The sequence below is a fragment of the Rhinichthys klamathensis genome, unplaced genomic scaffold (genome assembly GCF_029890125.1).
Source record: "Rhinichthys klamathensis goyatoka isolate OS25496 unplaced genomic scaffold, OSU_Roscu_1.1 h1tg000176l_1, whole genome shotgun sequence".
NCBI classification, from domain to species: Eukaryota; Metazoa; Chordata; class Actinopteri; order Cypriniformes; family Leuciscidae; genus Rhinichthys; species Rhinichthys klamathensis.
Window position 1 is genome coordinate 6,950,519 of NW_026606705.1, and position 15,738 is coordinate 6,966,256.

A 15,738-nucleotide genomic window follows, 5' to 3' on the forward strand; every position below is an offset into this window, starting at 1 on the left:
CTTCAGAAAATTGGGACTAAACCGCTCAATTCATATGGACTGTTTGGATCGCTTTCCGATCTCTTTATAAACTTTTTGAAGCCTCAAAGTGGTAGTTGCGTAGCTGTCAATGGAGGGACAGAAAGCTCTCAGATTTCATCAAAAATATCTTAATTTGTGTTCCGAAGATGAACGAAAGTCTTACGGGTTTGGAACAACATGAGGGCGAGTAATAGATGACAGTATTTCCATTTTTGGGTGAACTAACCCTTTAAGGTTGATAAGCCTATCAATATTGTTATGTCAATTATGTAGTATAATTTTATTACTGAGACCAACCAGTTGGAAGCACTGCTCTTGATGATGATGTGAAATATTGGACACTAGTACCTCAAGTTGATTCACTAATAACTTCCCCTTCCTGTTGATCTCCATGATGAGATTGCAGATGGACTTTTTAATCTCATTAGCCACGGTCTTGCGATTTTCATCCACTTGCTGAAGACTGACAAAAAAAAGAAAAAAATCGACCATTAAAATAAATAAAAATGAACAGGTTTCACATATATATCTATATATTCTACTTCATGTAATTTACGGATTTGTACAAGTTACAATACAAATATTTATGTCTTAAATTCTTGACTTGCATATGATCAAACCCTTGATTTTTTTAACAGCAAATCCTTACACTTTTTTTTTTTTTTTGGAGTACTGGTCAAGTGCTGTAAACTTATGTCAACAAAAACATTGGAAAGTATGAGAATTTACAAAAAGTAAACCTAGCGCACTCTGCGTTTAACTCAGTGCTTGTAAGATGGAGGTCGTGAGATACAGCATTCATTAGTCGCTCTGAAAACATGTTATTATAAGCTGTACGCATGTAAACTGCCGCTCTTCACTCTGAAATATGCAGCACAACTATATACTTCTTGCATTAAATGGCAGCCTTTGATTTGATAAGATAAGAGATCACTGTTTCAGTTCTATTTTGATCAATTGTGCAGCCCCATTTATTTATTTTGACGTTACAATCGTTTTTATTAGCTTTATATAAACTCACAAACCCACTGCAGTTCCCATGAGAGTAGGTAACCCTGGCTTTACATTTTTTAAATACACATAAAAAAAAATAAAAAAAATCATGTATAACATAAAACATACCCATTGTTTATGGTATTAGAGACATCCTCTATAGCTTTCTTCTTTTCTTGAAGTTGGCAGGTCATATTTTCCAGATGTTCCTTGTGGTTCTTATACGCATCTTCTAGAAATTGGTAACTATTGGAAGATTCTGTATTAGCAGCTGTGTTCGGTCATTACAGAGACTGATGATGTCAGTTATATTTGCATTTATGTTAAAGCAATAAACATCTATAGGGCAAAACACTGAACATAGACAGACATTAAAATGCACACTGCTTCAGAAGTACAGCCTAAAGACTTTCAGATGACCCAAAAATGTTAATTATGTTCGACAGAAGAAAGGAAGTCACACAGTTTTGGAACAAGTAAATGTATTTTTGGTGAACTATCCCTTTAAACGGAGGTCTTCAACCCTGGGGACCCAACATGAGCAATGTGCTTCACACCATGTTGAAATTGCTGTAATTACGAGATTTCAACTTGTAAAAAGCATTCACGTCATCGTAGAGCTCATAATTACAGCTTGTAAGATGGGAGTTTTCTAAGAGCTCCTACTTGTACCACATGACTGCTGTACCACCTGTTACGCCCTCGGACGTATATGGTATACGTATACGTATTAAACTGTGGTTTGTGGATATGTTTTCTTTTCTCTCTCGAGTTTTTCTCTCTCAACTGCTCCACTGTTGGCATCACACCTTTTAAAGGAGTAGTTCATTTCAGAATTAAAAATCGTTTACTCATCCCCAAGTCATTCAAGATATTCATGTCTTTCTTTCTTCAGGCAAAAAAAAGAAATTAAGGTTTTTGAGGAAAACATTCCAGGTTCTTTCTCCATATAGTGGACTTCAACAGGAACCAACGGTTTGAAGGTCCAAATTGCAGTTTAAATGCAGCTTCAAAGGCTCTACACGATCCCAGCCCAGGAATAAGGGTCTTATTTAGACAAACCATCGGCCATTTTCTATAAAAACTAAAAAAATTATATAGTTTTTAACCACAAATGTTCATCTTGCAGGTCCACGACTTCGCGCATTACGTAATCACGTTGAAAAGGTCAGACGGTAACCTGACGTAGGCGGAAAATGTAGAGAAGGGTGAAAATCTAATTTTCTCCTCCAACTTCACAATCGTCCGACATCGTTGTTTTACCTTTTATTTATTTTGTAAATGGCGTTTGACTTAGTCTTTGCACGTTCGCTTTGTAAACACTAGGTCGTTACTTGCGCCTACGTCACGCGTGACCTTTCAACGTGATTGCATAATGCGTGGCGCATCACAGCTAGTCCAAGACGAGCATTTGTGGTTTAAAAGAATATAAATGTTTTATTTTTATAGAAAATGGCCGATGGTTTGTCTAGATAAGACCCTTATTCCTGGGCTGGGATCGTGTAGAGCCTTTGAAGCTGCATTTAAACTGCAATTTGGACCTTCAAACCGTTGGTTCCTGTTGAAGTCCACTATATGGAGAAAGATCCTGGAATGTTTTCCTCAAAAACCTTCATTTCTTTTTCGACTGAAGAAAGAAAGACATGAATATCTTGAATGACGTGGGGGTGAGTAAATTATCAGGAAATGTTCATTCTGAAGTGAACTTATCCTTTAAAAACATGCTTCTGCGCAAGACTGAAAACAAGTGTGTGGGTGTTCTGCTGGGAGGATGTGTTTGTGTCAGCGTCCTTCCCGAACTGTTGTTGCAAAGTAAAGTTGAACAGAAGAGGAGTAGCCTGGTACTCATGCTTAACGTTTTTCCCTTCATCTTTTCTTTGGTTATTGTTGCTAGTATTGTTACTATCGTGCCGGTATTAAAAGGTAATCAATAATAATGAAAAGGAAAAAAACTCCCACAGGATAGTGACGTTTCTCTATTTACTGTGTTGGTATTAAAAGGTAATCTGTAAATAGAAAAATGCCACTATCTTGTATGAAACGGGTGGCTATTATTTTTAAAAATAATACTCCACGCTGTTCCTAGACCGGGACTTAACACAACTGACCACTGCATACGATATTAGATAGAACTGTTAAACATAATTACACAGTATATGAAAAGGTATTAGCGTATGCCGTGTGGTTGATGTCCAGTGTTGCTAGCTGAGCAGAAATACATAATCATGTTTCTCTTGGTTCCCTCAAAGTTGCGTTGGATTTTCACCATAGCGTAACACCGTGTCCTAACTACACGCTACGCGATAAAATTCCAGCGACAGCAGGTGTGTCTGTCCACACTAGACGCGACGCGACTGAGACGGCACACGTCAATCAAAAATCACAGCCATTCAGAACAGCGTGTGGGCGGAGTCTCTCTGTGAAAGCGCACTGCTGGCCCGCACTCGCATTGGAAATGGGTAAGGACATAATCAAATCAAGAAATAACATTATTAAAGTAACAACAGGTCGTTTTTTGCTCTCGGGCTCCCCCTACAGTTGGGAAACAGTATTGTCCTCTACTACTGTCGTAAACTGTCATCCTACATGCACGTGCATTTGTTGACAACCATGATAGCCCTGAACACTGTAGGAGGAGGTCACATGCAGGTGTTCTCGCGTGTGTGAAATGTCTTCATCCCAGGTACAGTGGCATATATTTCAGCATGTCATATGAATATAATTTCATGTGTTTTATTTTTTTTATAACGACAAATGATCGCGTTTACAAGCCAGCGTCATTATAGTAGCCTAGTCTATTGGTTACCGTTTTACTGAATCTATATGATACTTCAATGCAATGTTTGAGTAGTTGATAATAACCATATATCGTCAATATTATAATATCAAGCTACCATAAATGAATCTGCAAATTTTACAAATCGATTTGCATTATAGCTTGAGGCAAGACAAATAAACAAATATCACAGACATGTTAGGTATCCTAAAATATGATTTTATTAATAATCTTCCTCCTTTCTTTGTACATGTTGAGTAGACTACACTTTTTAGGTCAAACATTTGCTATTGGCATTTCATCGATTGCAAAGTTCAAATCAGAACGAGAATACTATCGCGATAGCTAACCATCAAAAACTAGAATATCGTTTACTAGCTACCAGATTGATAATTCGCTACTACTCTAGCGAATTAGAGAGGTTAGAGAGAGGCATTCTTTTTTCGATGGGGGGTTCGATGCTCCCTGCACACGCAAGGTCTCTCGCTCGCTTTCTCTCTCTGGCGTCCGCGCGCGTTGCAGCACAGTCTCTGTCTCGCGTGCGCGCTCGCTCTAGATTCCGGGAGATTTGAACTAATTTGCGGTATAACTTGTCGATCACGAGTGGCTCAACAGGTAGATCTATAGATAAACTCATCTTTCAGGCATTTGACCGACCGGGTTGACAATTTAGCGTGAGAAACCGGGTGTGTGGCGTGTGAGCGTGTGAAACCAATCAAAAGCGGGTGTCTCACGGCCAATGCGTGAGAGTTGGCAGCTCTGCAATGTTGATCCTCGTTCTGCCTTTAACGCGATCATTTTCTCTTTTTCTCTTTTTGCTTTGCTCCGATAAAACCTTTGCTTTCTTGTTTTTCTGTGCTGCTTCGGCCATGACTATAACATTTGGCTCGCAAGTCCGATTTTAAGGAAGTGGGGGTGGTGGTGGAAGTGACGTATATGCCGTAAAGCAGTCGAATTTTGTAGTTCTCTTTGTTCGCCGGTTACTACCCGAAACCCGAAGTTTAAAAGTACGATTAAAAACGCTACAGACCCCGTCAGGCTATGGCAGACGTGTCATTCAACCTATTGTAAGTCGATGTACCATCACAAGAGACTTGGAAATATATTATGAAGGCTGAAAAGTTACCTGTTGTTACTTTAAAAATCAAAACATTAACAAAATATACTCATTGACTAATTTTGTTATGAAGTACAGTTGTATGTTTGCATAGAATTCAGTTTGAACGCTATATTATACGCTTTCAAAATCTGAGGTAAATGGGATCCAATGAGATCTCTGTGTGGGCGGATCTGTCAGCCGCGACGTTGCAGAAATAGGAACCGTTTCTAAATTAGAAACTTCGCGTGTCGCCGTCGCGTCTGGTTAGGACAAAAACTCTGATTAACATGGAAAATATACCTTTTATCGCGTGTTGCGGCGTCGCGTGTAGTTAGGACACGGTGTAAAGGTTTAGAGGCTCATCTATCACTGTTTTCCATGTTCGTAGAGTTAGATTGTGGAGTAAATATATAGACTATAATCTGTTTTTACACAGGCTTTTTCAAAAATGGCAGGTGCTGGTGTTTCGCGTGCGTTCGGCCAATCAGCGTACACTAACGTCACGGATAGTTCCTATAGTGCTGGTTTAGACTCGACTCTGAAGTAGGAGATAAATTAGTTCCTCCAAAAGGAGTTCCTAGAACTAAAATGATTCCTAGTTCCTGCGGTGCGAACACGCCAAAATCCGGGTACTTCCGCCAGCAGTTTTAGGAACTATGAAAAGGTTCCTCCGGTGCGAAAGCCCCTAATAGACTAGGCAGAATTTCTTAAAATGTGCTTATTTAAAGTGCTGGAGGCATTTTGTGATTATTTATATTGTACAACATTTCTAGGGGTATTAAGGGGTGCTGAATCCAAATCTGCTGTATATGAAGCTCAAAAATTTCCCAAAATGCCTCAAAATTGAGAAATTCAAAATGAATTTTTAATTCATTTTGTCATTCATCCGCCACCGTCAGGCTGAAATCTATTTTTCAGTATATCTTTTTGACTAAACAAGGTACAAACATGAAATAAATGTGCTTTTGTAAGTTTTGCTACATGGGCATTTCAATGCCATATTCAGATTTGAGATGTAATGTGAAGAAACTGCTTAGATATTGCAAAAATAGTTGTTTTTAACTACGAACTATTATTAACTCATTATTAATTCAGTTATTATTATTAATATTATCAGGCTTCTTTTACTTAGTTTGTATTTTGTTTTGAGGTCAAATGTGTCAAATGTGCTGTAATGCACTCCCCAATATCACCCCACCCCCAAGGGTAGCCTTTCTCACACTTCTCAGAACGGCTGATCGGAAACATAAGACAGCTAACAGGTAAAGTCATGTCCAGTGTATATTTTCATAATGTGACATGTTTTCATAAACATCACAAGGGGATCAATAACGTTTCTATCTATCTATCTATTAAAGCTGGGTAAAAAATATTGATTTCTCGATTTTAATCGATTTTCATTTTTACAAACCGATATCGATTCTTAAATTCTTGAAATTTTTGAGCTTCATATACAGCAGATTTGGATTCAGCACCCCTTAAAACCCTTAGAAATGTTTTACAATATAAATAATCACAAAATGCCTTCGGGGTTCTGATTTTGTGAAAATTGACCCTGTCTATAAAAGCACCTTAAGTAGCTACTCAAGGTCTTCAGGATTGCTTGAAAATAACAGGCACGTGGTGCTGAATCAGGTTGGAAACAACTTTTCAGGGCAGTGGGTCCTCAGGAGCAGGGTTGAAGACATTATGCATGTTAATATGAGACTAGTGTGATTAGCATTCCATGAATGATTTCTTACTACAGCTATAAAGTCACTGTACACGTGACATGAATGTGGGCCGTACTTATGGTCCTTGTGTTTGAGAAGCTGACAGTCTCTGCAGGTGAGGCGGTCGCAGGTTTCACAGAACAGCTTTAACGGCTCTTGTCTGTGGATGTCGCAGAAGACGGGCTTCTGTGTGGAAGCGCCCATCGCCTCTGTGAACGAACGGGAAGAGAAAGTGTATTTGGACACTCAAGTCACACACTGTATGTATGTATATATACATACACTCACCGGCCACTTTATTAGGTACACCTGTCCAACTGCTCGTTAACACTTAATTTCTAAGCAGCCAATCACATGGTGGCAACTCAGTGCATTTAGGCATGTAGACATGGTCAAGACAATCTCCTGCAGTTCAAACCGAGCATCAGTATGGGGAAGAAAGGTGATTTGAGTGACTTTGAACGTGGCATGATTGTTGGTGCCAGAAGGGCTGGTCTGAGTATTTCAGAAACTGCTAATCTACTGGGATTTTCACGCACAACCATCTCTAGGGTTTACAGAGAATGGTCCGAAAAAGAAAAAACATCCAGTGAGCGGCAGTTCTGTGGGCGGAAATGCCTTGTTGATGCCAGAGGTCAGAGGAGAATGGCCAGACTGGTTCGAGCTGATAGAAGGGCAACAGTGACTGAAATAACCACTCGTTACAACCGAGGTATGCAGCAAAGCATTTGTGAAGCCACAACACGCACAACCTTGAGGCGGATGGGCTACAACAGCAGAAGACTCCACCGGGTACCACTCATCTCCACTACAAATAGGAAAAAGAGGCTACAATTTGCAAGAGCTCACCAAAATTGAACAGTTGAAGACTGGAAAAATGTTGCCTGGTCTGATGAGTCTCGATTTCTGTTGAGACATTCAGATGTTAGAGTCAGAATTTGGCGTAAACAGAATGAGAACATGGAACCATCATGCCTTGTTACCACTGTGCAGGCTGGTGGTGGTGGTGTAATGGTGTGGGGGATGTTTTCCTGGCACACTTTAGGCCCCTTAGTGCCAATTGGGCATCGTTTAAATGCCACGGCCTACCTGAGCATTGTTTCTGACCATGTCCATCCCTTTATGGCCACCATGTACCCATCCTCTGATGGCTACTTCCACCATGTCACAAAGCTCTAATCATTTCAAATTGGTTTCTTGAACATGACAATGAGTTCACTGTACTAAAATGGCCTCCACAGTCACCAGATCTCAACCCAATAGAGCATCTTTGGGATGTGGTGGAACGGGAGATTCGCATCATGGATGTGCAGCCGACAAATCTGCGGCAACTGTGTGATGCCATCATGTCAATATGGACCAAACTCCCTGAGGAATGCTTCCAGCACCTTGTTGAATCTATGCCACGAAGAATTGAGGCAGTTCTGAAGGCAAAAGGGGGTCCAACCCGTTACTAGCATGGGGTACCTAATAAAGTGGCCGGTGAGTGTATACTGATGAGCCAAAACATTATAACCAGTCACGGGTGAAGAGAGGGTTGCTCCCAGTCAGCAGATGAGAATTTACCAACAGTGTGTTTTACTAACTCTGGTTGCCAGAACTTTACAGTGAAAAAATACAGTAGCAACATTTTAGGATTTACACATTTAGTTTACAGGAAATAAAAAAATGTATTTCATTAACTGATATATTAATGTTAGTCTAGCCCGCCAGCCAACTGAAATGCTGAAATCAGTTTTGTATCTTTATAATATACTGACAAACACAGTTAATGAAGAGAAATCCACATGTAGCATCACAAGTTGCTTTTCCACAAGCTGAGGTAAATACTAATATACGATTTCACAACACTGTATGTCTATGTATGTATGTATGTATGTATATATACACTCACCTAAAGGATTATTAGGAACACCATACTAATACTATGTTTGACCCTCTTTCGCCTTCAGAACTGCCTTAATTCTATGTGGCATTGATTCAACAAGGTGCTGAAAGCATTCTTTAGAAATGTTGGCCCATATTGATAGGATAGCATCTTGCAGTTGATGGAGATTTGTAGGATGCACATCCAGGGCACGAAGCTCCCGTTCCACCACATCCCAAAGATGCTCTATTGGGTTGAGATCTGGTGACTGTGGGGGCCATTTTAGTACAGTGAACTCATTGTCATGTTCAAGAAACCAATTTGAAATTCGAGCTTTGTGACATGGTGCATTATCCTGCTGGGAGTAGCCATCAGAGGATGGGTACATGGTGGCCATAAAGGGAAGGACATGGTCAGAGACAATGTTCAGGTAGGCCGTGGCATTTAAACGATGCCCAATTGGCACTAAGGGGCCTAAAGTGTGCCAGGAAAACATCCCCCACACCATTACACCACCACCACCAGCCTGCACAGTGGTAACAAGGCATGATGGATCCATGTTCTCATTCTGTTTACGCCAAATTCTGACTCTACCATCTGAATGTCTCAACAGAAATCGAGACTCATCAGACCAGGCAACATTTTTCCAGTCTTCAACTGTCCAATTTTGGTGAGTTCTTGCAAATTGTAGCCTCTTTTTCCTATTTGTAGTGGAGATGAGTGGTACCCGGTGGGGTCTTCTGCTGTTGTAGCCCATCCGCCTCAAGGTTGTGCGTGTTGTGGCTTCACAAATGCTTTGCTGCATACCTCGGTTGTAACGAGTGGTTATTTCAGTCAAAGTTGCTCTTTTATCAGCTTGAATCAGTCGGCCCATTCTCCTCTGCTCTGACCTCTAGCATCAACAAGGCATTTTCGCCCACAGGACTGCCGCTTACTGGATGTTTTTCCCTTTTCACACCATTCTTTGTAAACCCTAGAAATGGTTGTGCGTGAAAATCCCAGTAACTGAGCAGATTGTGAAATACTCAGACCTGCCCGCACCAACAACCATGCCACGCTCAAAATTGCTTAAATCACCTTTCTTTTCCATTCTGACATTCGGTTTGGAGTTCAGGAGATTGTCTTGACCAGGACCACACCCCTAAATGCATTGAAGCAACTGCCATGTGATTGGTTGATTAGATAATTGCATTAATGAGAAATTGAACAGGTGTTCCTAATAATCCTTTAGATGAGTGTGTATATATATATATATATATATATATATATATATATATATATATATATATATATATTGCTGTCAAATCGATGAATCGCATCTAACAAAAGTTGTTTATATGTATGTGTGTACATGTATACGTCATGCACTCAAATATAAAACACCATCAACACACAACACTAAGAAACACCTAGAAGAAGCAGGGTCAAACCTGAGGACATTTCGGTTATTTGCCGGACCGTGTGATCTCTGGTGAACTTCACACGCTGATGAGCATCGATGCAGGTGACGCACAGAAACTCCACACACTCCACGCAGAAACCGCTGGCCTCTGTGTTATCGTCGCAACTCACGCAGAGCTGAGAGCAAAAGAGCCAATGTCAACTAATGCATTTCATTTCATCATCAAGGCTAAAATGAATAAACGCACACATTCATTTCTTCACAATCACAACACAACCAGCCTCGAATGCTTTAAAAACCTGTGGTGTTATAAACCTGGCACTGTGGTGTTATAAACGTTGACAGGCGCAAACACACACCTGACAGCTCTTTTCCATCGTGCTGCTCGGCACTTCCACGGAATCCTTGACAAAGAAGTTATCCAAGACCTCAACATCCATACACTCCTGCTGACAGACTGGACAGCGGATCATGTTCACTGATGTGACAAGAGAGAAGAGCAGGACACCATATTCACCAGCATGTCACAAGATACAAACAAGGAGATATTATTAAATATTAAAATAAAATCCATTTATAGAGCCATCATTATCAATATTGGTATCACTGGCCTTAATTCATAGTAGGCTACTAAAATATGCCAGTAAACAAATATTTAAAATATCAACAAATTAAAAGTGTCTTGTGCTGTTTCCTCATTAATTCGGAGATTTAATGACCATATGTCTATGATTGTTACTGTAGGTGCGATTAATCACGATTAATTATAACCTGTGTGATTATTTGGATCGATTAAAGAAATAACTATTTAAACTATTAAAAACCATGGCAAGTTCTTAAAAACGTAATCTTTGTTAAAAAAAAAAAATAATTTACTTTAATTTTCTCATAATATTCATTGCACATCACCTCTTTCAGAAAACTTTTTTTCGATTCAAAACGATTCAGTCTCTCTAAAGCCTAACAGTCTGTTGTGATTGGTCTACTCTGCTCTGATTGGTCAGACAGCCCTGTCTGTTGTGATTGGTCTACTCTGCTTTGATTGGACAGATGGCCCTGTCTGTTGTGATTGGTCTAGGATTGATCTACTCTGATTGATCAGATGGCCCAGTCTGTTGTGATTGGTCTAGGATTGATCTACTCTGCTCTGATTGGTCAGATGGCCCAGTCTGTTGTGATTGGTCTAGGATTGATCTACTCTGCTCTGAATGGACAGATGGCCCTGTCTGTTGTGATTTATCTACTCTGCTCTGATTGGTCAGACGACCCAGTCTGTTGTGATTGGTCTACGATTGGTCTACTCTGCTCTGATTGGTCAGATGGCCCAGTCTGTTGTGATTGATCTACTTTGCTCTGATTGGTCAGATGGCCCAGTCTGTTGTGATTTGTCTACTCTGCTCTGATTGGACAGATGGCCCCGTCTGCTGTGATTGGTCTACTCTGCTCTGATTGGACAGATGGCCCCGTCTGTTGTGATTGGTCTACTCTGCTCTGATTGGACAGATGGCCCCGTATGTTGTGATTGATCTACGATTGGTCTACTCTGCTCTGATTGGTCAGACGGCCCTGTCTGTTGTGATTGATCTACTCTGCTCTGATTGGTCAGATGGCCCAGTCTGTTGTGATTGGTCTGCTCTGCTCTGATTGGACAGATGGCCCCGTCTGCTGTGATTGGTCTACTCTGCTCTGATTGGACAGATGGCCCCGTCTGTTGTGATTGGTCTACTCTGCTCTAATTGGACAGATGGCCCCGTCTGCTGTGATTGGTCTACTCTGCTCTGATTGGACAGATGGCCCCGTCTGTTGTGATTGGTCTACTCTGCTCTGATTGGAGAGATGGCCCCGTCTGTTGTGATTGGTCTACGATTGGTCTACTCTGCTCTGATTGGTCAGATGGCCCAGTCTGTTGTGATTTGTCTACTCTGCTCTGATTGGACAGACGGCCCAGTCTGCTGTGATTGGTCTACTCTGCTCTGATTGGACAGATGGCCCCGTCTGTTGTGATTTATCTACTCTGCTCTGATTGGTCAGACGACCCAGTCTGTTGTGATTAGTCTACGATTGGTCTACTCTGCTCTGATTGGTCAGATGGCCCAGTCTGTTGTGATTTGTCTACTCTGCTCTGATTGGACAGACGGCCCAATCTGTTGTGATTGGTCTACTCTGCTCTGATTGGACAGATGGCCCAGTCTGTTGTGATTTGTCTACTCTGCTCTGATTGGACAGACGGCCCAGTCTGTTGTGATTGGTCTACTCTGCTCTGATTGGACAGATGGCCCCGTCTGTTGTGATTTATCTACTCTGCTCTGATTGGTCAGACGACCCAGTCTGTTGTGATTAGTCTACGATTGGTCTACTCTGCTCTGATTGGTCAGATGGCCCAGTCTGTTGTGATTTGTCTACTCTGCTCTGATTGGACAGACGGCCCAATCTGTTGTGATTGGTCTACTCTGCTCTGATTGGACAGATGGCCCAGTCTGTTGTGATTTGTCTACTCTGCTCTGATTGGACAGACGGCCCAGTCTGTTGTGATTGGTCTACTCTGCTCTGATTGGACAGATGGCCCCGTCTGCTGTGATTGGTCTACTCTGCTCTGATTGGACAGATGGCCCCGTCTGTTGTGATTGGTCTACTCTGCTCTGATTGGACAGACGGCCCTGTCTGTTGTGATTGGTCTACGATTGGTCTACTCTGCTCTGATTGGTCAGACGGCCCTGTCTGTTGTGATCGATCTACTCTGCTCTGATTGGACAGATTGCTCAGTGTGTTGTGATTGGTCTACTCTGATCTGATTGGACAGATGGCCCAGTCTGTTGTGATTGGTCTACTCTGCTCTGATTGGACAGATGCCCCCGTCTGTTGGGATTGGTCTACTCTGCTCTGATTGGACAGATGGCCCCGTCTGTTGTGATTGGTCTACTCTGCTCTGATTGGACAGATGGCCCCGTCTGTTGTGATTGGTCTACGATTGGTCTACTCTGCTCTGATTGGTCAGACGGCCCCGTCTGTTGTGATTGGTCTACGATTGGTCTACTCTGCTCTGATTGGTCAGACGGCCCTGTCTGTTGTGATTGATCTACTCTGCTCTGCTCGGACAGATGGCTCAGTGTGTTGTGATTGGTCTACTCTGATCTGATTGGACAGATGGCCCAGTCTGTTGTGATTGGTCTACTCTGCTCTGATTGGACAGATGGCCCCGTCTGTTGTGATTGGTCTACTCTGCTCTGTTTGGACAGATGGCCCAGTCTGTTGTGATTGGTCTACTCTGCTCTGTTTGGACAGATGGCCCAGTCTGTTGTGATTGGTCTGGTCTGGTCTGGTCTGGTCTACTCTACTCTACTCTACTCTACTCTACTCTACTCTACTCTACTCTACTCTGATTGGTCAGATGGCCCAGTCTGTTGTGATTGGTCTACTCTACTCTGATTGAGGGCGGGTCAGTAGACGTCGTTTGGGGGAAGCCAATGGAGACGATAGGCTGCCATTATGCAAATAGGTATGTAACAGGAACGGAGACTGGAATTGCTGGTGACTTGTTTCGGCAGTTCAGAATAGATTCTTGTAGGAGACAAATAACTTTATTCATTGTGCACTTTGATCTTTAAAACTTTGCAGACATTTCACGTTCACAAACAGGTATATAACACACTATTACTACCCATAAATGTCCCTTTTTTTGTCGTATTAAATTGTGGGGTAAGTAACGCAGGGTTGTTTTTATGTGGTTAAAACAATCATACTAAAAATACATTTGATTGTGTTGAATGTTTATAACGTTTGATTCACCCCTACCTTTTCACTTTAGTGTGTTATCTTTGGCAACAGAACTCACAACCAACAATAATTTTGTGTTCCATCACGAATGTGCAAAACTAACAACAGTGTGGCTTGTGGGCAGTGAATAATCATATATTACATAGGCCTATATTATTATTATTTTTTTAGTGTAAATATAAAATTTTAAATCATTTTTATATTTACATTTTTTGTTTTGACAATTTAGTTGAATAATAACCGATGATAACGCACAATCCTAGTAAAAGAGATTACAATCTGTACCTAAAAATCTTAAAACCTTCGACTGCATGTTTGTTCAGTTGTATTTATTTGTGCGATTGCTAATTTGTATATTTGTTCTTTTTATTAATTACGGAGTGCTTAATTGTCTTTAATAATGCTTAAAAATGTATATAGCTAGGCTAGTTGTTTTTGCTATGGTATTTTTTTAACTGCATACCACTCAGGGCCTTCTTATCCCCATGGGTCTCACCTCATCTTTTCTGATATGAATGTGTCCACAAACCCCTCATTACAAAAAAATAATGCAATGACACAGATCTATTTTCCAGAGACGTCCAGAGTTTCCAAAATGAGATCACTTAACCTCAAAACTGTTTCGACAGACTAGATCTTCCAAATGTTGACATTCTAATGAAATGAGAATATTTTGAGAGAAAAATTAAGTGGGGGTGGGTCATTTTACCCTATATATTTTAGTCAATTTTGTATATTTACATCACCTTTATGCATTTAACAGACAACCTTATTCAAAGAGCTTTACAGTGCATTCATAGCACATATTTGACCACTCATACATTCCCTGGGAATCGGACCCATGGTGTTTAGTGCCATGCTTCTACCATTTTGTAAACATCGAATTTTCTTTGTTCTAGCCTGAACTTTTACAGCAGCTTCGGTTCTTTGTATCAGCTCTTCTGTTACAGCCATCTTAAGATGAATTTTGTGAACGAGTAAAAGTGAAAGCAAACTCTTACACTGGTTGGCGTTGCCGGCTGTGCTGGCAGGTGTGTTGTGAGCAGGTAAACATCTCTTACAGAAGGAGTGCAGGCAGGGCAGAAGCTTCGGTTCTCTGCTGCTGAAGCTGAGCTTACACACGGGACACACGTCCATCAGAGCCATCATCATCATCATCCTCACACTGCCCTGGTCTTCATCATCACGCTTACTCTCCGCCTCGTTCTCCACGACGATCACCACATCATCAGATTCAATCTTCTCACTTCCATCCATCCTCTTATTTCAGGAAGACCATCTCAGATTCGCCTCAGTAACTGCTGCTGTGCTGCAGTCCGCGCTGTGATCTTCATAAACATCTGAATAAATCTACACGACGCTGAAGATATGCAAAACATAGAGAATCCCGTTCACTTAATAGCGCGTTATCAATAGTGAATTAAGTTTAGAAATGTAACACAGTTCTGTGTTGTTACCAGACGCATATGATGATGACGACCAGAGGCCACAGTTATGACGTCCCATGGCCTCCATTGTGACGTGTACCACGGCAGCCGGAAAGGGACAAATGTCTCATGGGAAAACAAATCGCATGGTAAAGGTATGATAAGAACGAGCCGTCTTTTGTTCGTAAAAGTTCGATATACTTAGAAAATTTGTATTCTTAATAGGATTCATAAAAATAAGCAATTAAATACTTTGAAAAGCTAGTGAATTCTACCAAGTTTATATGTGATTTGTAAACAGTTAACTTTTTAAATTGCATTATTTAATTTTTTTTTATTGTAATATAAATGTGTTTTGCCTTGAATGACAGTTAGCACGAAATACATCTTAAAAAATAAATAATAATTTCCCCTGCAGTGTGTAGCCTTTTTTTTTTTTTCAACGTCTTTTTAAAGTTCCTAAAACTATACATTGGGTCTATCTTTTGCGATTATTTTATGAAATGCACTTAGTGCTTTTGGAGGGCACAAATATGAATATTGCTGCACTGCACTTCGTATCCAGGATGTAGGCTAAACACCACATCATAAGAGTTTTTCTTAAAACATAGCTTTGTTCTTGGATAGTGAAAATAGGGGAAAATGTGTTTTAAAAAGTTATTTTCTA

The 15,738-nt window shown here is 40.8% G+C and overlaps 1 protein-coding gene across 1 annotated transcript in view; it reads right to left on the reverse strand.

Annotated features, from left to right (window-relative positions):
* The window catches only part of trim24 (tripartite motif containing 24), a 36,621-nt gene extending 21,453 nt beyond the window's left edge, over window positions 1-15,168 (reverse strand). The window contains exons 1-6 of the mRNA XM_056260343.1: window positions 14,646-15,168; window positions 10,230-10,348; window positions 9,899-10,046; window positions 6,678-6,810; window positions 1,144-1,260; window positions 370-484 (exon numbers count right to left, since the gene is read on the reverse strand). Coding sequence (XP_056116318.1) covers window positions 370-484; window positions 1,144-1,260; window positions 6,678-6,810; window positions 9,899-10,046; window positions 10,230-10,348; window positions 14,646-14,901 — 888 coding nt within the window. The 5' untranslated portion in view covers window positions 14,902-15,168. The remainder of the gene's footprint in view (window positions 1-369; window positions 485-1,143; window positions 1,261-6,677; window positions 6,811-9,898; window positions 10,047-10,229; window positions 10,349-14,645) is intronic.
* Between the last annotated feature and the right edge of the window lie 570 nt (window positions 15,169-15,738).